This window comes from Acanthopagrus latus, chromosome 16 (genome assembly GCF_904848185.1).
Source record: "Acanthopagrus latus isolate v.2019 chromosome 16, fAcaLat1.1, whole genome shotgun sequence".
NCBI lineage: Eukaryota > Metazoa > Chordata > Actinopteri > Spariformes > Sparidae > Acanthopagrus > Acanthopagrus latus.
In genome coordinates this window covers 20,292,843-20,318,220 of record NC_051054.1, presented here as the reverse complement: position 1 = coordinate 20,318,220, position 25,378 = coordinate 20,292,843, and the positions used below count along the sequence as shown (strand labels likewise).

General features: G+C 39.7%; 1 protein-coding gene across 11 annotated transcripts in view; it reads right to left on the bottom strand.

Annotated features, from left to right (window-relative positions):
* nrxn3a (neurexin 3a) overlaps window positions 1-25,378 on the bottom strand; it is a 171,756-nt gene that overhangs the window by 140,778 nt on the left and 5,600 nt on the right. For all 11 annotated transcript variants that reach the window (XR_005070258.1, XR_005070260.1, XR_005070259.1 and 8 more), the window contains exons 2-5: window positions 15,895-17,065; window positions 3,857-3,877; window positions 2,133-2,159; window positions 197-208 (exon numbers count right to left, since the gene is read on the bottom strand). Coding sequence is in view for 7 of the 11 variants with exons in the window: in XM_037071680.1 (XP_036927575.1) it covers window positions 197-208; window positions 2,133-2,159; window positions 3,857-3,877; window positions 15,895-16,579 (745 nt within the window). In the remaining 4 variants the exon portion in view is untranslated. The remainder of the gene's footprint in view (window positions 1-196; window positions 209-2,132; window positions 2,160-3,856; window positions 3,878-15,894; window positions 17,066-25,378) is intronic.

Genomic DNA, 25,378 nt, shown 5'->3' with positions numbered 1-25,378 from the left:
GACATTCTCTTTTTTTTCCTTCTCCTTCAATTAAGGTTGGCTTAATTACTCGCTTAATCCGGCATCCTTGATGAGAAACCATTACAGAAGAGACACTAAACACACACAAGTAAACACATTAGAGCTCTCGAACACTCACAGAGCAAGCGACGCTTTTCATAGAGGCGGAAAAGGAAAGATTTCGAAAAAGCTGTACCTTTGCTTTTAGCTAGAAGAGCAGGAGGAGGCGGAAGATGAGAGGGTCCACACCCAAGAGAGGCAGACAGGGAGGAAGAAGAAGAGCAGACATAAGTTCAAATTCAGACACCAAACATATCAATGTATATATGAATACATGTCATGAGGATCCATCAATGTACAGTGGCAAATGCCATAATGCAATTGTACATCACAAAACACTTCAAACATGCAACCACATCAGATTTAAAGGACTTCTGAATGTCACAACACTGCACACAAAGAATACACACAAAGCCAGAGAGCACTAACCACACAAATGATGTTGTATTTAGAGTATTTTAAGTTGGCCAGGTTTACAGTGTTACACGAACATAGCACATTTTATTTTAGTATAATAATTTTACTGAAATTATTGGCATTGAACTTACATTATACCTAAAAATGCTGATAGTGCATTCTGCCTCTGAATAATCTTCAGAAACTACTAGAGGACAATGCTTACACAAAAAAAAAATGTTGTTCCAGCTTTCATGTCATTGAGAAGGTTTGACTTGTAAGAAATGGACAGATTTAGAAGGTAGCTCCAGGGATCAGCATAACCGCTAACTGCTGCTTGCTATGCTCTTTGCCGTGGTTATCTTCGGCTGTAGCAACCAGCTGACATTAGTAAGCTAGCTCAGTTAGCCATGGAACTTAGTGGCCCAATTAGTTAATGAGAATCTGCCTAGATCACAGGAGGAGTCATCATAGGTAACAAGGCTCAACTCAGCTGGGCTCAGTGTCTACTAGTGAATATAACTAGACACTTGGACTGAACACAGCATCTGAGAATGACTACAGAGGTGATTTACAGCAGCTCTGACAATGACCACGGGGACATAGCCAAGAACCAGAGACAGTTGGAATCCAGCTAAAATTAGATAGAGTATAGCCAAAATAATTTCACATTTTAGTCCATTAATTGAGTATTTTGACCAAACCAGAAGTGACTATGGGAAGACAAACCACTGGTGAGTTTCATTTATTTATGTCAAGTTTGTATCAAGTGTGTTTTAAGGAGTCAACGAGGCAGTTAAGCCCATCTCAGAGAGAACCTTGAATTCAGAAGTTGTATTTTTCTGTGTGGTATCAAAAACAGTTTTTCTTGTTTACTTATCAGGCTAAGTAGCAAACTTGCCACTGCATACATCTCCCAGTTGAAACTGTCAACGTGGAATTTATATTTCACATCAGCAGTGATATTTCTTCACTCTGTTGAAAATAAAAATAAATAAATAAAAAGATCTAATCTGGCCATGTCTTACATATTGCCCCTTTAAAGTAGTTTGTTTATAAAAGGTTAAACTTTATTTTGAATATTTGTATTTTAGAATAATGAAACGTCTACCATCGTCTACCATTTTTAAATGTGTAATTTCAAGGTTTCTTATTCTACATTCATTGTAAGTGTTATGATAACACTTATGACCCTCTATTGTTGCACAGATGTTATCACCACTGCACCATACCATGTAAATAACCTTCATTTGCTACTTTTGTTGTTACATATTGCCCATGGTTCATTCACAAGTGAAACCAGATGTAAAAGGTGTTCAAAATAGCCAAGTCTAGGAAAAAAAACGTTTTCTTTGAACTGTAGTGTTATAAAATAAAAGCATTATAAAATGGATTTGCCCAAGTATTTAAGTTCCTCAGAAACAGTCTTGAGTCAGTGTTCTCATGTTCGCAAGAGGACATCAGTTTGTCAATTTGATAAAATTACTGATGACAGTGGTCCTAACACTGTTTTGACCAACGATGTGTAGTTGCTGTGGTGTGGCTTTGTGGGGCAATACAGCAGTCTAGTAAATTCACAATGTATATAGAATCAAATATACATACCACACCAACACCAAAACATGCAGCTTAAGCTAATTAAAGACCAGAAACAGAGGAGGAAGGAGGAAGCATACCTTGTTCTGCCATCATATGTGCAAAGCCTTCAGAAGACAGGAGGGATAAAAGAGGGGAAAGGAAAGAGGACAGAGAGAGAACATACATGAGAAATGACACACGCAGTTTCAATACTCGGTGGTATTGTGATGACACATGCTTTTCCAAAAAGGGAAAGCATGTCATCAGAACACACTGGTAACAAAGCTTCCTGTATCTGGGCAGAAGGCTTCCTTTGTAAGAAATAATAGCACAATAGAAGATGCTACAGACCCCACCACCTCACGTCTGTGTTGAACCTGCTATAACTGATGGATTGGCCACTTGAGTACAACGCTGTGAACACTACATTGACATATTCCCATCTTGTTTGTTGATAGGGTGACCTCCTAACTTCCAGCAGAAAGAGAACAACATTGTCATGCATTATGTTTGCATCCAGCTGATGATTGAAGTCCTATACTGATTCTCTTTTTGTTCTTTCATTGGTCTCTACCAGCTCCTATCTGGGTCTATACTGTTACACACTCCACTATGTTCACTAGGTAGTCTTTAACTAGTCTTTATCTGCTGTTTGGTGCTGCTCAGGTCATATACAATGGGTTTTGAACCTTATCTGTTCTCATTCCCGATGCATCAAACACAGCTGCCCTGTCAGCGGGCCTTGAAGTACTACTCTAGTGCAGCATTATGAAGAGCGAGAAAAGTCCAGGCTGGTTCGGGAGTGATTTGTAAGTTAATGTTTCCTAAACCTAACCAAGTGTTTTTATTGGTTAGGGTTATGTTTAACCCTAACCAAACTGCGTTAACTGAATGTTTGTCAGCATTAATAACAATCCAATAGTCATTATGTCATATAAGCCGAATATTTTTTCAGCAATCTTTATTTTCAAAGTCCAAGCAGACATTACTATTCTATATTATTGCTTAACTGACCTTGGCCTTCACAACTAAAACTGACACTAGAGGGGTAGGCACAGCATCCTAGCCTGAAGCCCACTGCCAAGCTGCTGTATTTGATAAGTTGGGAATGTGTTAAACAGAAAACCAAAACAGCAAAGTTACATGCTGGATACCTAAATCCATAAAACTTTGCAAAGTTGGGGGCAGAGCTGCAGATACATGTGATCACTCTCTGTTAGTTCAATAAGTGACTCCCTTGACATTGTCATTTGATCAGTGTCATTATGACAAAAACAATTACAGCCACTTCGACAATGATCATTTATTTTGATGTGATTTACTAATTTAGTTAAATAAGAGAGCTTAAAAAATGATTACATTAAATCTTCATATCAATCAGGTGTCCAGCATTAACAAATGACAGAGCTGGATATGCGATTCATAACAACTAATGTCATATATCTTTTTTCCTCTACATTAATATCCACTCACCTGTCTTTATGTGCATTTACAATAAGTAGAAATGCAAAAGTATAAAACAATATTGCGAAAAAGTGGAGTGGAAAAAGTTCAGGTGTATTGATGTATTCCAATGTAAATCCAATTAGACACGTCTGAAGAAGTCACTATATACTGATTTACAGTATATAGTGACTTCTTCTTACATCTTTCATGCATGCAGTTTTTCACGCTTTTTTTTCATCTTGACAGCTTTTAAATAAAGTGGTCAGTAAATCGACTTTTCAGAATCTCCAAGCCCATTCTACAGTATATTTGCATTGCCCCAGGCTGTCTGGAAATCTGCAGCTATACAAGTAATTGCTTTTTTATTCAAACTCACCTGGCATATTGTTGACGACCTCTGGAAAAGAAGGACACAGGGAAAACAAGCAAAGGAAAGCAGCATTAGAAACACTCTTCTTACTTGCATGTTGACTGTCATGCAAATGATTATACACATCATCCATACAGTGGCACTACCATGTGTATGTCTTTTAACACAGAGAGAGAGAAACAGAACATTCTAGCAATAAAGAGTTAAACCATCATTCAGTTCCTTTGGATACAAATTCAAATATTGCTATCAAGTGTGAAGAAAAGGGCATCGCTCTCAGTTCAGACATGTTGATCTGTATTGGCAAGTTCTGTTCCTAAAACATAAAGACACACAATGGAAACTAAAAAAACACAAAGAACAAATCCTTTGACCTGTGACCTTTGTTGACAATCCAAGAACAGCAATATTTAACACATAATGAGGTTTAAAGGCCATATCCCATCAAGGCTGAAGTGCTGTGTGAAGTGTTCGATGACATACTGATGATTTTGCTATTCTTAGAGCCACTGCAGGAGTGGGGCCACAACAGAATATCCACAGCAAAACTCTTGGAAATGTATGAGCAACTTTTTTTTTTTTTTTTTTTTTTTTTTAGCTTTGGTCAAAGATTAAAGTGGTGGTTAAGAGGACATTTTGACCTGAAGGCAGCATTAGATAAAACATCTGGAGTCAAAGAAATGCTCTCTGAGTCATGTTTCAGGCAAAGATGGTTACACAGCCAATAGAACCCCTGAAACACATAACTGGTAACATGGGACCTTGTCCCAAAAATGCATGATAATAATTCAATAATGATAATAAACAAAATGTATCAGTAGTAAAAGTAGTAGTAGTAGTTGTAGTTGTATTAGTATTTGTCGTATTAGTATTATAACAACAATAATAACAATTGTAATCTGTTGCCAACTGTTGGACAGATCAGTGAGTTGGGGTCCCAACCACGTTGTCTAGATGTCCATCATCAAAAACTCCCCCTTTGATTATTGAAACATATGTGGCTTTATGTAGTAAGTCCTCTCACAGAAATGAAGTAGCTGCAAAATGAAGTTAAAGGTAATTGACTTGAGATGCATTAAATGTTCTTAGCTGGGACTAATTGGGCATGTTAGAGTTGTAATTTGAACACAAGCAGATGGAGGCCAATCAGATATGCATTAGATATTAATTCAGTTTAAACCGAGGACCTATGTCAGCTGTGCTGGAATGAGTTGGTCAAATGGTCATCTGGGAGAGAAAAGTGCGTGTGTGTGTGTGTGTGTGTGTGTGTGTGTGTTGTGATAGTCTTGCAAAAGCTTCAATTCCTCTGTGTTCTTTGATTTATTTCAGATTTCCATAGGATTGAACTCAGCTCTCAAATACCCACAGAAAGGCAACTCTCTTGACAGAAGGAGATTAGGGCAGATTAAGTGTGTATGTACACTAACACACACACACACACACACTTGATTGTGTGTGACAACTGTATTGCTATCTTTCAGTTTTAATTCATGGTAGGGTGGACAGTTCAGACTTGGTTCAAAGGTTCACGTTAGGTTTGGCTCAGACATTTGTTTGTGACGGTGGGGTCTGCGAGAGAGAATCTATGATGTCAGTGAGGGTCCACAAGAGTACTCAAAGACAAATGTGTGCAGGTGTGTAGTTGAGAGACAATAAGAGAGAGAGAGATAAAGACAGCACAACCCAGTTGCCAGATTAAAAAAGATTAATTTTGAACCCAAACCACTTGGAGCCACAGCACAAATGAGATGGAGCAATCTGAAAAAAAGGCACTGGACACAGCGCTGTCTCTTTAGGCTGCCTCACATTCGAACTGTTGAATGGAATGCAGAGCTGGACCTTCAGGTGAGGAAGAAATACCAGGAGTTCCATCTGCTCTGATCGTCAGCCAATGAGAAGAGAGCTCAGAAATAACTTTTTAACTTTTGGGAATAAAACATGGATTTCTCCTCAATCATCTGTCAACCGTCTTGAGATAAAGTGTTTATGGAGTTTAGTGAGAGGCTGGACTGAATTCAAACCTGTAGAAAAACACACCCTCAGTCTGTGCTCTTGCTCGTCTGCTTATTGCAAATGTACAATAAAGTAATCGCCAGGGTAACAAAGTTGCTTGTCAGGGAAATCTAAACATAGATCGGTTTAAGTATTCAACCAAATGACCAATGCAACAATGATTCTGCTGAGGACAGGCTTGTGTGCACAGACTACATGCCCTTTATGGTAGAACAATAAATGGGGTACGTCCAACCACTGAGTAGATAAAAAGAAGCAACAGCAGGGAGAGAGCAGATTAACTAATTCATCTTGCAGTCCTCTCTCTCTCTCTCTCTCTCTCTCGCCACTGTTTGACTTTCTGACTAATCCATCACTCAAACCTCAATCTCTCTGTCTCTCTCTCTCCTGATGATCAGTCACCAAACCTGCTGCTCTATAATTATTTTGTTCTATCCAGACCGACTTCCTTTGACAATTTACTTCCCTTGTGTTGTGTACCATCAGTTTGTGTTGGACAGAGAGAGAGGGAGGGAGGGAGAGAGAGAGAGAGGGCTGTGCACATACATACATAATAAATAAGGTACCAGTCAACAAACCCCTCAAACAATCACAGGTACAATTCCCAGTGGCAGGCTAGCCAGCATTTAACTCAATACAATTACTGTCACCGGGGGCTGTGAGCAGGTTTTTTTCTGAGTCATGAAATCTATATCCTCCAGCTCTCCTCACAAATTCCCCCTAAAAATAAAATCCTAACAGATCACCATTATTTGGGTTGACTCATCGGTGCTTTGACAAACTTATTTATTCATCAGTGGACACATAATCTAGGGTATGACTAGCAAGGTATGAGAGTGTGACTCTGTCTTTTAATTCAATACGCAAAAGGTGAGACGAGGGTACCGGGGAATTATAGCTCAAAGTGGATTACTTAGAGGGATGATTCATGATGTGTTGGATAAAGTAGGAGAGCGCAGTGATTAATGAGGTATTTCAAATTCAGCTTTCTTTCTTCACCGCAGGCTTAACTGATTGTTTTTTGCAGGCTATGAAAATGGAAGGTAAACCAGTACACGGAGGTGCATACGTATGTAGACACACACACTTCCATCGGGATAAAGGATTGAGTCATTACAGCACTGAGGGCTTGATTATTACTGTTTTCATCATCATCAGTGTAACAGCCATAACCTCCGCGCTGACCTATTTCACCGGCAGCCATGTTTCATGTTGATAAGAACAAACGGGTGGCTGGAGAAATAACCAGGGAGGGATGCTGAGGCCATCTGCTCATGTCGGGGTGTCAACAGCATACAGCTGGTCGACTGTCGGCTGGTTGACGGCAGCACAGAGCTACAGCAGACCTGTTAGAGAGGGAAGTCTCTGCAGTCAGAGGAGGTGGAAAACATGAGATTGTGTCTCCAATCTTAAGGACAAAGACTTCATCATGTTTTATATTAATCCTTCCACAGCGGATGGTTGAGATGGGTTTTATAGTGTTATAATCATTTTTTTTCAAGATACCTATTCCACTAAATGTATAAATGTCTAAAACAACTACACTACTGTAATATATTTTGTTGAGTAGTGTTTTCCTTCATTATCCCAAATGTTTCTGCCAGTGTTCAAACATAAAGAAAATTGTAACCACATACAGTCGCTTGCATAGATTTTCATCAGTAATGGTGGTTGTTTAATGGTGTTTTCACCCCTGACTTTGACCATGGTATTTATTTATTGCCCCAATCAGCCAGATAAGTTTACTGCACATTAAGGTAAACTAGAGCAACAGCACACACTGAGCGTGTTTGAATTCAGGTCAACCTTTCAATGAACTTTGCACTAACCAGACACTCCAGTTCTCTCTGACTCGGTGTTTATTCCTCCAGAAATGAAGGCTCTGAACCTCCAGAGCTGCCACCCCGCAAAAATCTTTTGCTTTGTTTCAATTGAGAGTTCCTGAGTAGCAGAAATTTAAGTTATTGTGCATTTAGCTAGCAGTGTACCATTCATTTAATCAAAATTTCCCCAACCTTAACTAAGCAGGGTTAGGCTACTTATTTTACCCCAAACCCAGTCATTTTGTGTGCTTAACCCCCACCAAAGTTTAACCATGTCAGACTAGAGAAATGATGCTTTTGATGTGAATTTCTTTTTTCCCCGTCAAATGCATACCACCTCATCTCCAGCTGAGAAACAGTGTCTCAAGCAGAGATGGAAATCTTCATCCAGGCTGGGAGTTGCTTGATTTGTAATATGTAGGCTTAAAACCAAAACAGACTGTTCTCTTGAGGTTGTGGCTCTTAAAAATTGGAACTCTCTCCCATTTGACTTAAGCTGTGTAGATGCGGCAGACACTTTTAAAAAGAAGCCTGGGACCTTTTCGTTCAGACTTGCCTTTGTCTGCATTTATTGTGTTTTATGTCTAGATGTATCTTTGTACATTACTGCCTTTGTGAAGTACTTTTTGACATATTTGCTCTTGAAAGGTTCTTACTTAAATTAACGACAATACCATTACATTACAACCTCAAATAGGCAAATTATGTCAGTCGTGTTAATTACTTTAGGGAAGCTGCCTGATGTGGAGCTTAATCAGGGCTTTCTCTTACATAATCAGTTCAACTCATCGAACTCAGCAATTCTGCCGGCTTCTCGCTCCATCTGACTTCATCAATTTATCACTAACTGAAGAGAGCAGGAGTGCACCATCTTGTTTGCACTGGTCTTAATCAGATATTGATAAACTGGCAAACATGTACAGCGGTGTTCCCAACAAAGTGCTTCAACCACTGGCACGTCGGCAGCTGGAACCTGTGGAAGGTCTACACTCTTTGAATTCTGGAGGTGTAACGCTGGCTTTGATTGGACAACAATTTCTGTGGTAATGGGCATATTATTGGCAGAGAGCATTTGTCACCGGAGAATGCTGTGACGAATGTGTCGTGTGGGAGGAACATTTCAAAGTAATTAAAGCCTGCAATCTTAGCCTATATTTCTCCTTCAACACTTCTTAGTGTGGCATATTTACATCATCACATCAGAAGTCACTGCCTGTATGTTAGACAACATACATATAATCCCATATGAAAACAACAGTAACTTGATGGCAGCCATTATAGACAGCCTGTCAGTTTCCTGCTACTGGGGAAAAAGAAAGTTTTGTCCAAAATGACTCTAATATTAGATCTCTTCTTTGGGTAATTTTCTGAAATGTAGCATTTTGTTGTGAAACATTATGGACTGCAACATTAATCCATCCTGTTGTCTCTCGTTCAGGCCTTCAGTCAGCCTCCTTATGACATTAACTTGTCCTCCTCCATTGAACCAGCGATTGTTCCCTGGAAGCTAACACGAGCTCAACCTTATTTGCTGTCACACTTATGAGGAATTGTGCCAAGAGGATCCCCCAGTATGCCTGTACCATTTCCTACAGTGCAGTCCACTGCCTCCAACTGCAGACAGCCAGTCACAAGTTCAATTAAATGTACAATCAATAGATGAGTCCCTCCAGCCGCATTTAACAGTTTCAATGAGAGTAGCTGTCTGTCATGGCTGCCATCAGGTTGTGAGTGCAATGATAAGCTCTGCCCATGGTCCTGCCCCCAGGCTGTGATTGGACAGGTTTACTGCTGTGCGTTTGTTTTTGCCTTGGCAGTGCATTTCTGTTTCAAAAAAAGAAAAAGAACTCCTAAACGCATACAAAGTGCTCTGTATTTAGTGCAGTCAGGTTTAAGCTGCTCTCTGCAGGACAACACTGACATTTGTAAAAGCTTTCTGTTGCCTTTGATGTTTCGCATTTAAATGCCCCCAGTGGTTCAACTGCAGCGAGCGCCAATTAAGACTGAAAACAGCACTGCATTGAAACAACACAGGGCTGTGTTGTTGGGGATATGTTTGGCATGAAGTGTGTTGGATTTAGGCTGATCTATCAGCAGGAATGGAATACAATATTAATTTTTATGAAAAGTAAATTTAAAAATACTTCTTTTTATTAGTGAATAATCCCCTCAAACTAAGAATCCCAATCAAAGATGGCAATTTACACAAAAGAAAAAGAAAAAACCATTTCAGGCAACAGTTCTTTAATCTCAGTACCTAAAACATATGAACTGTGTGCACTGACAGATGAATTTACAAAAAGCCGCTTTGAAAAAAGCCTGATGTGGGATGTTACGGACATCCTGCATCAAAACATAGAATCCAAAATCTGCCAAAAATAGCATACACGTGACTGGCCCTGTCAGGTGATGGTGTGTTGGAACCCCCACTGCATAAATGTCTTATGTAACTTTTATGTAACATTATGGAACTTTCTCCACTGCATTTAAATCATCTGATGGTACAGTGTCTTGTGATTGGGTGATTGGTGTCTCTCTCTCAGCAACTCCGCCCCTCTAACACCTGTCTCTGCACTATGTAACCTCAGTAGTTGGGCGGGACCACAGTGTTACATACGTGTTCAACAGGACTGTTGTAATTAAAATGGAATTAATATTGAGCAGATGATTCTGATGTACTCGATGTTTTACTAATCTGGTCTATATTTTTTGTGCTTATTTCCTACCAAGCAATTATAGCAAAAAAGTAATTTATGTAATATAGTGTATGCATATTTCTAACTCAGATAGATAGATTTATATATATATATATATATATATATATATATATATATATATATATATATATATATATATATATATATATATATATATATATATATATATATATACATATATATATATATGTATATATAGTGTAATAGCTAGCAAATAAAGAGACAGTCTTTATTTAGAGATTGAGAATAATGAGATTTTTCATAAACGTTCTTCTTCCACCACATCATCCAGTCATTGTTATAATGTTTGTGCTAAGAGAAAAAAAATGTTCAGTTAAGCAACTGAAATAAAGCACATTAACTCAGGTGTGAGTCATAGAACCCTACCCATCAGTAGCGCTGTGTAAAATACACAATCATAGGTTGATGTTTTGCTGACTTCCAGTCGTGTCATTTTCTCTCCCTGATGTATTCAAAATGCAGGCTATCCACCAATCCACGTCTGCCAGCCTCATTAAGTACCTTATTTATCCTTTAACAATCAACAGTCCAAATTCTCTCAGTGCTGCTTGAGCTCCCTGCCTCCTCTCACCTATCAGTGCCTCGCAGGAGGCAGACAGGCCAGATAGGGAGCGCCAGACGTAAATCAACACTGGGAACTGGGCCCAATGTGGAGGCTGTAAATCAAGGTTGGGAAAAGCAGCCTATCAACCTACAAGGGTCACCAGTGCCTCACTGAGTCACGCATCACAGCGCTAAGGAGCACAAGGATCGTGAGGGGTGTGTGTGTGTGTGTGTGTGTGTGTGTGTGTGTGTGTGTGTGTGTGTGTGTTTTGGGGAGAGAACTGTGAGAGGATGAGGGAGTGGGAGTATACTGGAGCGATGCCTGTAAGTGGAAGAGCTGTTATAGCAATACTAAGAATAACTGAACATCATATTCAAATACTCAACCAAATGACTCCAAAATAGTGCCAGACACAATATAAGTGGCATGGAGCTCTATTTAGTGTTGTATCGTTTTAGAAAAGGTCCTGCGTCAAAATGGCTGAACATAGACATAATTTTACTGTAGGATCATGTGAAAACATATGAAAATGTTAGATTCATTCATCATTGTTAGTTTTTTTTTACCACTGTGTATTTGCTGTGGATATTCATGGCCCTAGAAGATGATGGCTAATCATGTTTGTTGCCCCAAGGTCACATTTTTCTGTGATTCTGCTGGAACAATATTATTATTATTATTATTATTATTAGTAGTAGTAGTAGTAGTAGTAGTAGTAGTATTAATGATAATAATAATAATAATAATAATAATAATAATAATAATAATAATAATAATAATAATAATAATAATAGATGATTCCCATGAAGCCTGTAAATGAATCCTTAAGACAAAGCATTTCAACATTTCGACCTTCCACAACTTGTCTTCCTTGAGTCAAAATTTCCATTTAAACAAAAGTTGATACAATAATGAAACTGTCACATTTTTTAACACATTTATATCAAATTCAGTCTCTGCAGAGGATAAACATTTTTGGTTTTCAGCAGTTCTAACTGCCTCTCTCTTGGTAAAACCAGGCAAAGCAAAATCATTAGTGTGTTGCTCGTTCAAACAAATCCATAATATGGGCTTTAATCTACCTGTTGTCCCAGAATGAGACCATCAGGCTTTGGTTTTACAGCAGTGTGGTTCAGACCTGTGTGTTGGCATTATGTTCAAGGCTGACAGTGACGAGACTTAAATGAGCTAATTAAAACGAATTATCTTTATGGGTTTTCAGTTAAACACTGGGATCTTCAGACATGTTAACCTTCAGCTACAGACAGTAAGGTCAGGTAAGGACTAACACTTGCTCCAACAGCTGCGAGTCAAAGAAACTGTCTTAGCATCTCTCTTAGTTTCTTGTACACATTAAAATAATGTTATGATATTAGATCATTATTGTGATATGAGATGATACATCACCTTAGATTTTTTTACAGTATAAGTGTTGTGTTTCCCTGGTTTTAAAGGCTACGTAACAATACAGTCATGTCATTTTCTGACCGGACTGTTCTGCTTGTTTTAATAATTGTCTTTAACCACTTAGTCATTATATCCACATTACAGATGAATAACTATCCAAAATGCCATTGTGCAAAGAACCACCAGTCATCCCTACAATATTGTTTTAATATGGATATGAATTTATTTGTCAATAAATATCATGATATTTGTTTATTGCCCAGTCCCAGCAGTAAACCTCACTGTTAGAGGGCCCTTCATCATTGTTTCATGCAGTTATAAACTGTTTGTGTGTACTGTGTCTTCTGTAAGCAATATTTTAAAAGAAAAATATTTGGATTAAGAACTGATATCTGTAGAACATACATATAAAAATATTTCAGTCATTAAATTGAGCATTTGTAAAGTGCTTTAAAATATCAAGATATGTATTGTCTATCAGAATATGGTCTGTAAAATGTTGTGATGTTATTTATTCGCAATGTAATTTTAAATATAACAAATACATTATTTACATTATTTCTCAGCCATCCATATTTTATTCATACAATGTTACTTTTAAATTATTCGAAAATTATTTGAATGTACATAGAGAAAAGAGTTTTGCGGGAGCAGTTACTTGGTGAATTAACTTTTTTTTTTTTCTCCATCAGTCAGATTAATCAGCAAGTATCATATGATAGGAGTGTCAGTATGTGCATGGGCCAACACACACTGCTGTGAAACTAGAGCCCTAAGCCTTCAAAAAATAAAAACGTGAAAAATAAAACAAAAATAAAAGGAAAAAAAAATAAAATAAAAAAGACTTGTGATGTTGAACGGAGTTGAAGCCCTATCATGCAGTGGAATACAACCAAACCTCTCAGATCAAGTTAAAATAACGGGTCTGAAGATTAATCATGATGGTGATTGGTGGATCTGAGACGCCTGGATGATAAAGCAGACATCAGACTGTGTAATGCCGTAATAACAGCAACAGAACTGTGTCGTATATCTGACTGGTACTCAGAGCGGAGAGGTCAGCACAGAGGAAGAGGGGCTCCTCCTCTTAGTGCCAGTCAGCAGCCAGCAGCTGCAGCTACTCCTCCACCCGCCTCGTGTCATGACAAAGCACCGGCTGAGCTCGCAGATTTTCTTTTAATACCTCACACACCAGCACGTCGTCTGCTGTTCTCATGTGTCTGGAATGGAAGACGACTAAAAGAGAGGAGCTGAAGCACAAACGCTTCTATCACCGGTGCCCACAATGTCAGTTAAATGCCACCCAGTCAATCAGCTGAGCAGCCACAACCACAACACTGAGAAGCACCAGCACCAACCCCCACCCCATCAGCTCCTTTATTTCAAACACCAGCAGAAATAGATAAAAAAAAAAAACCCTAATCTTTAAATTCCAGGTTCCCCCGGCCTTTTATCTGGGCCAAATGGGATATAAATTCCATATTTATGCGAGGTGAACATGTGAGCTTGAAAGTCAAAGATGGTGGGAAAAACAGCAGAACAAATATAAATTAAAACAAATTACCTCAGATCTGAGTTAATTAAATGGGGAGAAAAAAGAGTTCAGTGAATGTCTTATCTAAGTGGTATTGATTATCTCATAAGGAGTCAGATTATTGTGTACTCCTCAGCTGGTGGGAGCTGCTGGTTTGGAAAGCCTGGAGAATGCGTATTGATTGTGAATAATTAAGTACATGACTGGAGTTTTTTTTTTTTTTTTTTTTTTTCAGAGCACAGGAGGGGAAAAAAAAGCAAAAGGTGCCTGAATCCATTTACTGAGGTGACTGCGTGTTCACCAATTACCCCACAACAAAACAGGCATTATCACAGAATATTCTGTGCTCAAGATTCATCAAATCACAGACAATCCCAGTCTCTGCAAAAAGCAAGTGAAAGTGTTTTTTTTATTCAGCCTGCAGGCAGGAAATACATGAGGGGAAATGAGGAAAGGGCTTCCTTTTAATAGGAATCAATTTTGGTCTGGGGACAGCCAGCTGTAGAGCAATTGAAACACAGCTCCGGCAAAACTGTCAGCACAAAAGGATGTGAAATAAAACACCTGCCATCTTGTGATTGGGTGAAGAAAGGGGCTCAGGAGGCCCTGTTTTCTCTGTAGGCATCCTTATCACTGCCTGCAGGACCGATGCCATTAACCTGCGCCTCACTGGCTAACCGTGCTTAGATTAGCTTTCTGATTTTACACACACACACACAATCACATGCACGCACATACACACACACACACACACACACACACACACACACACACACACACACACACACACACACACACACACACACACACACACACAGGAATAATAGCAATCACTAGGAGAGCCAAGCAAGCCCACAAAGTCAAGCTGCCTGAGAGCCCATGATACCTGGTGTAATAGCAAAAAAAACAATCCTCAGACCAGAGAGTTATGTGAAGAACACAGAAACCTACAAGGTCATGATGGTGTTCCTGTAACGTAACATGACAGAGCAATTCACACGGGATAGGTGAAATCAGCTGGATCATGGCACAAGGTTTTTTACCTAACAACAAAATCAAATGTGTTTTTTCATACTAGGAAAATGTGAAAGAACATTCAGTGAAGCCAATTCTTCTTTTTGATCATCTTTTGGATGTAACCCGATGCTAGTTAATATATTTCAGCAATGTACATTTCTGCAAACCATGAACATGGACAAACATTACATTTCTTTACACTGCAACTGAACGTTTCTTTAGGTTCAGTTATCTAGATTATGTTATGGCAGTGCTGCCCTTGTGGTCGGACTAGGTTATAGTATAACAACCACTTGATTTGGGTTCAGTAAAGCTTAAAATACCAGGTTTTGGTCTGGGAAGGATGGTCAGGTTACACAACCACAGGACCTTCACCCAGGAGACCACTGTTTGTGTCCAGTTGTAAAACCAGGTCTCTTTTAACTTACTAATGCAGTTAAGTCAGGTCACATATATAGGGTTCCTTACTTACCTAACATTGGTACGTTTGTATAGCGAGTTTAACCACAGTGTTTTCCTAAACCTAACCAACCTGCAGCCATACGGCAAAGGTCCGGTACTCATCACTGGCACAAAACAACAGTCATTCTGTTTTGATTCAGAGTTTAGGTTATATGCTGAACCTGTAAACTGACATGTATTGTAAAAAAATAACTTGTGGCACATATGAAATGCACAAATTTGGACAGATCAATGCTTTCCAGAAATGTTAACTGCTAACCCTTTGTTTGCAGCGCCTGGGCTGTCAGAGGATTTTATCATGTTGCTCAATTATCCGAATTTGGCCTGTGAATTACTGGCCGCATCTCATCAGTGTTTAAAATCATGAGCAGCAGTTCAGTTGGAATTTCAATCAATAAAAATGTAAAGGGTTAGAAAACAAAAAGAGAGCTGAGGTACATTTAAAGCTAAAGCGAAAGACTTTTGGGGGTCCAGAGTCTATCAGAGACTTTACAGATGTGTCTTACCTTCACTGCAGAAGCGGCCCTTGTATTCTGTTTTGGAGCAGTCACACACCGGCTCCCCATCCACCACTGAGCATGTGCCACCATTCTCACATGGGTTCACGGTGCACCACCCTTCTGACTCCAGGGGCACCTTAAGGCTTCCCAGGAACAGGGGCTGTGAGATGCCATATTTGAGGTCTGTAATTGTGCCCCTGAAGGGCTGCATGTTTCGCACCGTAGGCAGTGTGAGCGCGCCGTTGCGGATATCCTGAGGCACTCCACCCAGGAACAGGTCGCTGACTATTTTCATGAACAGACGCTGAGGCCGCACCTCATCTGCTTTGGCCTGGCCGTCCAGTACGAGCACTGTGCGCAGGTTATACCTGCTCAGAGTAGCAACGTGCCAGCTGCTGTCATCCACCCGTCTGTCGGACACCACTGTGGTCTCAGCACAGTCGATGCTGAAGCGCAGCTGCAGTCGGCCCTCCACCACTGACAGCTGCAGAAAGTCACAGTAGCCTCCATCGTCAAAGTACAGCAGCAGCGCCTCCGAGGAGTCTGTCTTGAACTGGAAGCTGAGGTCACCGCGGGTGCTGGCATCCCAGCGGAGGTAGCGTGCCCACTGACCTGGTGTGCCTAAAAATTCCAGTCCTAGACATGTGCTTAGGAACACTTGCAGTCTGATAGAAAAACCTACAAGATCCATGGCTGCAAAAAAAATTTATTAATCCAGGAGGGTGTCTGAGGGGAAATCAATACGACTCAAATCTTAGGGTTGCTATGCAGAATTTCAAGGATCCACAGTTTTATCCACAATATGTGCAGAGATAAATTCAGATAAATATTTCTTATAAAAATATGTTTTTTTTAAAGGGACAAGGGTGGTAAAGGAGAACAGTCGTTGGGGTTAACAGTCTTTAGGTCAATCACATCAGTGGATTGTTTGCTAAGAATGGAGGAGTTGTTGGTTTCCTCCTAAGGGTTAAAGAGAGGGCTGGCAGAGGGAGAGAGGAGGAGGGGCTGATGTTTTAATGTCTTTTACACTTCAGAACTGATGCTATCAAGACTCATGGTGTACGGTCTGATGGAATGGACTTCTCTGACTATCAGGGCGAGTAGAATTTCCTCCTTCATGTTGTCCGCTGTGAAATGGTGCTCACAAGGGATCCACTGGCCACTGTCGGTTCCATCACTGTCAGAAAAAGAGAAGCAGATGGTTATGGCTATGGGTCCATAAGAGTCTGTTTGACTGCTACTTATACTATGAGACACATCCTGGGATCCTAACCCTGACCCTAACCCAACACATGAAATGTATGTATGTGTACAATCTAAATGAGAAGTTACATCAGTGAAATAAAGCCTGAGGCATCAGCACTGTATTGTACTCGTGATATGGGACCATCTGAGTTTGCCCCAAAACACCTCATCTGTCCCTGAGAACAACCCAACAGAATATAAAGTGGTAACAGCTCCAGCTGGACCAGCCACAATGTAAAATGTTACATAATCACTGATGCAAAAGTAGGACTAATCCTCTACTACACTAACATATTGTAATATTATATATCTACAATAATAACAGTCAATTTTCTACAGAAATAGTTATTTTTCTTTGATTCTTCAAGCAAGACTTGAACTAAGGGCTTGAACTTATCAGAGTAATTCTATATTTCAACGTGGCCAAAGGACCTGAACACTTCTTCCACCGCTGCTTCCAGTTTGCACAGTAATTTAGAGCACAGTCAAACTGCGAACAATTCAAAATCAACCTTTTTTCTTCATGGACAGCAACTGTGTGCACTGCCAGAGATAAAACTGGTGGGGAAATAATGATTCCTATCAAGTGATTTATCAGATTTAAAGAAGACCTGGAATACCAGAATCTACTTATTAACTGTCCACCAGTGTGCTCTCCACAGGGCACGAACATCTCCATACCCCTATGAACATATTCTACCCATACTGTTTTGTAATAGAGACAATATGTGACACACACTGAGCATACAGTTTCTACAAAAAGAAACAAACCAGAATTTACATTATTTGAGTGCACAGTTCACTGCTAAAATGTACTATACTGCTGGCACTCACCAATCCTAATTAAAAGTGCCTGTGATATTGCTGCATTTTTCCCTCCTACACAAAGGTTGTTTGGAGTTATCAGTCATCCGCTGCATAAATTAGCCTTGTTTATTCTCATGGCAGTGCATGACCATCAGCCAGCCAGCCACACTGCCTTTATCTGATCTGGAGAGACATCTCTTTGCACACAGGAACACAAGTAGGTACTGATGCAATGTCCAGCAGCTAAGTATTGTCATTATTTGCTTATAAAATCTAGTGAATTATTTAAAAAAGTTACTGATATGCAGCAAAAAAAAAAAGTCTCCAAAAAGAACACAGCACTTGAGACATAAACCCCAGTGTCATGACCGCCCCTCAACTTATGTGAGGTAGAAGAATGTAATACTTCCAGCAACAAAACAACTGTACCAGAGAATAAAGTCAAGGTAAAGATTATGTTTCAATCCAGAGCAGACACATTTTAACACAGCACAGCTGGCATATTGAACAAACTGTCTCTCGATTATTAGGCAGGTCTAGGTGCTACATGAATAATCTGGAAGCATAAAATGTTCAATACACAATGAAATACACGCAGCATGTATTGACAGCTTTCAACAGTTCTGTAAGGCTGTGATGTCACAACTATCAGCATGTAGAAATGATGTAGAAACACAGTGGGCGGAGCCTGCTCAGGCCTGAGAGAGCTGAGCAATCAGAGCAGACTGGGCTTGTCAGGTGGGAGGGTCTAAAACAGAGCAGTCAGACGGAGGGAGAACAGAGGTGCTTTTTAAACATACAGACATGTAAAAATGTTCTAGTAAAACCAAAGTAAAAGTTTCATCCAGAAAATGGGGGGCCTTTTAATATTATTTTATCAATATTCATAAAAGTAATTTTAGGATGAAGTTGCCAACAATAAATTGACGCTGTCTTTGATTTTGAACAGAAAAAGTTTTCTGAAAAAACTGAAGTGAGCCGAGTTCGTTTCATCTCAGGTTCCACTTCTACGCTCCACTGGCTTTGAATTACTTATAGGAAGTTTAACAGAAACACTACTTCATTGTACCATACATTATCAATAACCCAGGCGACACTTCTGACGGCAGGTGGTGACAGCATATGACTGATTCTAGCGGCTGGTGTACCTGTGGAGACACAATATTTGTTCTGAGGGGCCAATAATCTGCTGCTGCCAAGGACGAAGACAAGTGCTGCGGGACAGAGGCTACAAGACGCTGGATCAGCACCGACAGCTCCCGGAACACATCCATTCTGATGACTGGTACACACACGGTGTGTATCATACACAGTGCATGTGCATCTCCTTTCATTTGAGAGCATGAAAGCAGGTCTGACACAGTTAATTGTTTTTTGTTTTTTTTGTTTTTTTGGCAATGTTGAATTAAAATGAGACACTTCAATAGATTGTGTTTACACTGTGGAACTACTGGAGTATTTCTCCAGATACTTCATATCAATACTTATTGTTTACAGCTTTAATAATTTCAAATAACATTCATCAGAAATTTTTAAAAGCCTGGATTGGGCTTGATCTCAATCTTGTTTATCGGCTCAGAATATCTTTGATCACTGACATTCCTGAAGTTTAAATCAGACTTGCACTATGCCAGGACAAACATTCTGATTACCACCTGCTGTGATGTTCAGCTCTGTCCCCGGGTGTTATTAAGTGAGGATGTGGAAACTAGCAGAGGATTTCTGGTGCTAACACTGTTCCATAATAACCACGAGGCTACAGGTGCTGAAGTGTCTGATCAGTGGAAGGAGCAGGACCCTAAACATCCAGACAGAGGCCGCAAGAAATACAGCTTCTTCCTGCAGATGCTCTCCAGGTGGTGTTTTTCACCCTGCTTTCTGTGGTGCTGAACGCCATTTGTGAGATTCACCTGCACTCAGGAAGGATATCCCAGCTGTACGGAAAACAGATCAATACCAAGTGAGAAGCAGCTACTTATTTGCTTACTTGGTGCTGCTGCGAGCTGTGGTGACAGTTTATTGTAAATTCAAGTTGTGAGCCAGCGTTTCTGTTACCGCTGAACTCTCCAGCAGCATCAGCAGAAAGAAGAGTGCTGTATATGCTCTTATCTCATCACTGTGCTGACAGATACCGACGTTTAATTCTGGAGCATTGGTTGGTTTTCTTGCACTTTAAAAAAAAAAAAAAAAAAACTGTCATCGCTCCAGGTATGTTACCGGTGAGAAGTGGGTCAGGCACGATGAAGTGAGGCGTTTGGGGACTGTCCTTTTCCCAAACAGCAAAAGTGGGACTGCCTGTAGAGTGAACTCATCGACAAAGTCACACATCCTCACTGTGGAGACTCGAGCAATGTCGCAACAACAAGCAAGCTTTTATCATCCAAAACCCAAAATGCCCGACTTTGCATGGGAGCATGTGATGATAATGCCTGCGGTCATTTCTAACATTACACATTGTGATATTATAATGTTATCTATTGTGCTGTGCCCCTCAAATATGAGGTAGGCCTAGAGCTGGTCCTGACCCCCACTGGGGCCCTGAGCAGGATTCTGATAAGGGGCCCTCATTCCTGAACTGTGAGCCAGTCACATCTGACACCAGTGCTCCGACTCTGCTCCTCCCTTCTTTACACAGTATGCTCCATCTGATGGACAATAACTAGAGCTATGCAGAAGAGGACGAGGTATAAAAAAAAAAAGTGACACTTATTGACAAGTTAACCAGTCACCAGTGGAATATAACTCATTTACATCAAGCACTGCGCTCGGGTAGAAATTAAGGAGACTTCCATGTCACTTTACTTTCCCCCGTTTACTTCTTCTCCTCTGTATCCCAGAGGCAAATACTGTACTGTTTACTCCACTGCATTTGATTGACAGTTTCAGTTACTAGTTACCTTTCATATAACCGTTTTTTAGCCTCTAGTGTTCAGAAAAGTCTACCTTTTTGGCTAATTAGCACCTAGCACCTAGCATCTAGACCTGCCTAATAATCGAGAGACAGTTTGTTCAATATGCCGGCTGTGCTGTGTTAAAATGTGTCTGCTCTGGATTGAAACGAAATCTTTACTTTGACTTTATTCTCTGGTACAGTTGTTTTGTTGCTGGAAGTATTACGTTCTTCTACCTCACATAAGTAGAGGGGCGGTCATGACACTGGGGTTTACATCTCAAGTGCTGTGTTCTTTTTGGAGACTTTTAAAAATTATTATTTTTTAAATTTTTTTTTTTTTTTAAATCCTGATTGATTATAAAAGTAAATTGTTTCAAAGCCAAACAGTGAAAACTTGACCTTTTTGGATATTTGTTTTCCTGACGGGACAGAACATCATGAACATGTGATGATCTTACATAGTGGAGTTAATACAGTATGAGCTCAACCTTAAACACCTATAGTGGTAAAATGACTGATACACATTCATGCAACATAATATTACTCCAAAAACATCAGATCTGATAGTAAAACACTGACAGGGAACATTTTACTTCCACAGTTGCTACTTTTATTTTGATACTTTAAGTACATTTTGCTGATAATAAAGACTTTAACTTCAGTAAAGTTTTGAATGCAGGAATCACTTGTAGTGGACTATTAGGATATTAATAAGCTATTTTTACTGGAGTAACTGATGTTAATTTCTTTCCACCCCTGACGGAACCTTGACCAAGAGACTAAATGGTCGTTTTCTTGTCTTAATATTCTGTGCGTTGCAGAGACGTGTCATTAAGGCGAAACTTTGTCCACATAAGTTATTGCTGGTACGCAAGAGTTTAATTTCGTGCATGCACATATGAATGCATACCTGCAGCATGCGATTTCATTTTTGAGTTGCTGTTTATCAATGTTTATTAAAGTCACAGAAAACAGCGAGCAAGACCCAGATGCACACTACATCTTAAAGCTGGAGATGAGAGTATGAAGCGTAGCGATCCTTCTTTTCACCAGAAGAGGAAAAAGCAATGTGAGAATGAATTGTGGGAACAGCAGTCAGGTTAACGTAACTTTAAACAAACCATTAAATTCATGTGTCCTCGCTCGCAGTGTCAGTGCACCTCTCTGTGGTTTGTCTGTCTAGCTAACATCAGCTGGGCTGGGTGAGGATCTCTTCTGTCTGTGTCTTGCTGTCTTTGTCTTTTATTCTGATGTAAAATACAATATGCCAATTATTGCTTATCTTACAATGAACATGATTATTGGCCTGGACAGTTTCCCCCTTTATCCCCCCTTATGTGCAGCCCTGCATGGATACTGTTATTCAACTCACGATCACTATCGCAGATATTTGAAAGAAGGGCACATACTTATTTAAAACATGTTTTACATCTTAATCAAATATTAAACGCCATCTCGCATATAATATGTTGACATGGCATCGGCACATGTGGTTTTCAGATACATCACCTGTCACCTGTCCATTTCACATGGACTGTTTTTGTGAGTATTATCAGAAAATGAAGTCAGTTTCACTAAATTGTGGTTAACAACCCTGACATAAGGAGACATCAACCAGTAAAACTAAGAAAAACATGCTTTGGCCATGAGGAGGCTTCAAGGTCAACTGCTTCATCTTTACCAGTGTTGAGTAAACACTCAGCTGAAACAAGCACAGATAATGTACTTTGCACGAACTGACTGGAGTTTATTGATTGAAGTTGACAATAATTGCTGTGATCAGAGACATTCATCTGAAGCTAATCTCTGAGGCCGTTCTGTAAATAGTTTTAAAATTAAAATAAATATAGCAACTTGTGATAAGCCCCTCTCAATAACTGGTATACATTAATAAATTTGGTTGGTCCCGCCCACTTCCACATATTCCAGGTATAGATACAGAACAAGCGATTTATTTGTTCGTCCCTGATCGGGACTTTGTTTGCATTATACATATTTATTCAAAACTTAATATCTGCAATATGCTGAGCACTTTAGAAATTTCATGTTTTAACATTTATTAAAGTTGGATATTTAAAATCCCACAACAGAGACTCCTAATGAGCCCTGACGGACGTTTGAAATAATCTATGATTATTTTATTCCTGTTCCTATAAATGTGCAAAATTGTGTGATATTATTTAAGGGTTATTTTTGTTTGGGGGATTTTTGTCATGTAGTTCTACTACAGAGAGACATATTATGTAGTCATTACAATCAGCATCATATGACTTTATTTTGGAAATGGTCCTACAGGATGTATGGATAATTCTACCATAATCTGTTAATTCGCAATTTAAAAAAAAAAAAAATCATACAAAAGGAAATATGAACCTTTATTTAATCTATTTATTTGTTGCTGCTGTTTTAAACTGTTGACTACTTATAATTATGTCCAAGCTGTAAAGACTCACATTACAAAGATTATGTATTTGTATACTGTATATTTCCTCCACGAACAAACATATTTAAACCACAATATTTATTCGTCTTTATTCTGAGCTGTTATCAGACCTCAGCAGAGCCGTCTGTGCAGGGTTAGATCTATACACACTGAGCTGCTTATCAGCCTTCTATTAAATAAGAGATATCAGCCAATCAATGCTGCTCAGCTCTGACATCACGCAGGCTCTTCCTTAACCATAGCTAATGCACCATAATGTACTACATGTTAAGAAATACGTGATTATTATATGTAACAGGATGCATTTACTTTTTGGTTGTATGTTTGAATAATTAACAGTTCATTTAAATAAAATATTGGTCATTTCGTACACTGTCCTGAGCTGATATTATCACCTGGCTCTTTTGCTGTTCCCTCAGAATTTGTATTTAAATGTTTACCAAAATGACAACATTTGTAAACTGCAACAAGCTTAAATAACTTATTATCTAAAATTCAATTCAATTAAATGTGCTCTATTGTGACTGTTTGAGCATCAAAATGCTGAAAAATGGCACAAAATATATGAACCTTCTTCCCCTTCAGGCCAAAAAGACATCAGTGTTGGTCACTGAAATTAATGTCATGAAGATAAAGCTGAGCTGACTCTTCTCCCTAAATACATTTTTGGACAATTAAAATGGAAAATTGTTTTGGTTTTTTTCCCTTTTTTTGTTAATTAACAATATGTCAGTGTGTCTCTGCAGCAGCAATATTCTTAAATCAGTCCTTTAATATTCTGCACATTCACGACTATAGCATCCTCCAGTTGGTATCAGAGATGTTTCACTACCTCAGCATACGCAAGTTATTCTGCTACTACGGATCCACACTACAGAGCATTAATACTGTACACTCGTGTCACAAATAGTGACTTGTTCTGGCATCGTTTTCTGTTTGCTACCGTGTGTGTGTGTGTGTGTGTGTGTGTGTGTGTGTTTGTCTTTTGTTGCAGTGTGGGGAGCGTCAGGGGTTAAAAGGCTAAACGGCATGGATCATTGTTCTCTGTGAAAGGCTCCTTTGACGAACCCCACAGGGACAAGTCCACATACACACACTGACAAAAGGCGGCGGCACTCTGGATCCTATTAACAACCACATGGACTGGGGTGGAGAGTGTGTGTGTGTGTGTGTGTGTGTGTGTGTGTGTGTGTGGGTGTGTGTATGTGTATGTGTGCGTGTGCGTGCGCATGCGTGTGTGTAAATGCAAATAAAAGCACACACCAGTAGGCCCTGTGTGTTTAAATGGATGCCAGTAATTTTACAGCAGGTGCCCTGATCGCACATCCGTCGCGCAAAAACACACACACTCAGTAACGCTGTCCAGACGCAGTGACAAAATGTCCTCCACAGCTCGCAGATACTATCTCAAAGGACGTGCTGCTATTTCTTTTCTTTTTCTTTTTTTTGCCTCGTCCTTTGATTTGCTCGTATCGCTCAGCGTGAGGCCTTCCAAACACGCACACAGACACTGACGCTGCCGTTCACGCCTCACAATAGATTCAAAGAGGTGCCATTTTCTTTTGCCTGTCTTTCCCCGCCGCAGTGGTACACTCTGAAATCATTTGACCAGGACATGCAACCTGACAGCGGAGGGGAGGAGGAGAGACAGCAGCAGGAAGGAGTGGAAAACAGAGATGGGGGGGGGGAGACGACAGAGACGGAGGGAGCGATGTTCCACCTCATCCACTCCCACTCATGCATCTCATGAAACGCCCTGCTCTTCCTCCTCTCTCTTCATCATGTTGCAGACACACACTTCAAGTCAGGCACAAACCCTTCTAGGAACAGAATTTACCCACCATCTTAGGATCTTTGGGATCATTTTATCTCCCTGTCGCGTTATAGCGAATGTATATTAGTAGAAAGTGTCTCAATGTACTATATATGAAGTGAATGTGTTATGTGATGAAAAGCACTTATTATCATTCTGTCTGCAGATGAATAACAGACAGTGATGCACTGAGATGTAAGATGACATTCGTGAAAAAGTCCTAAAAATCAGCCACTGGGCAATTTATATAAAAATATATTATTGTGATATGAGACCGTTTGTTATCTTA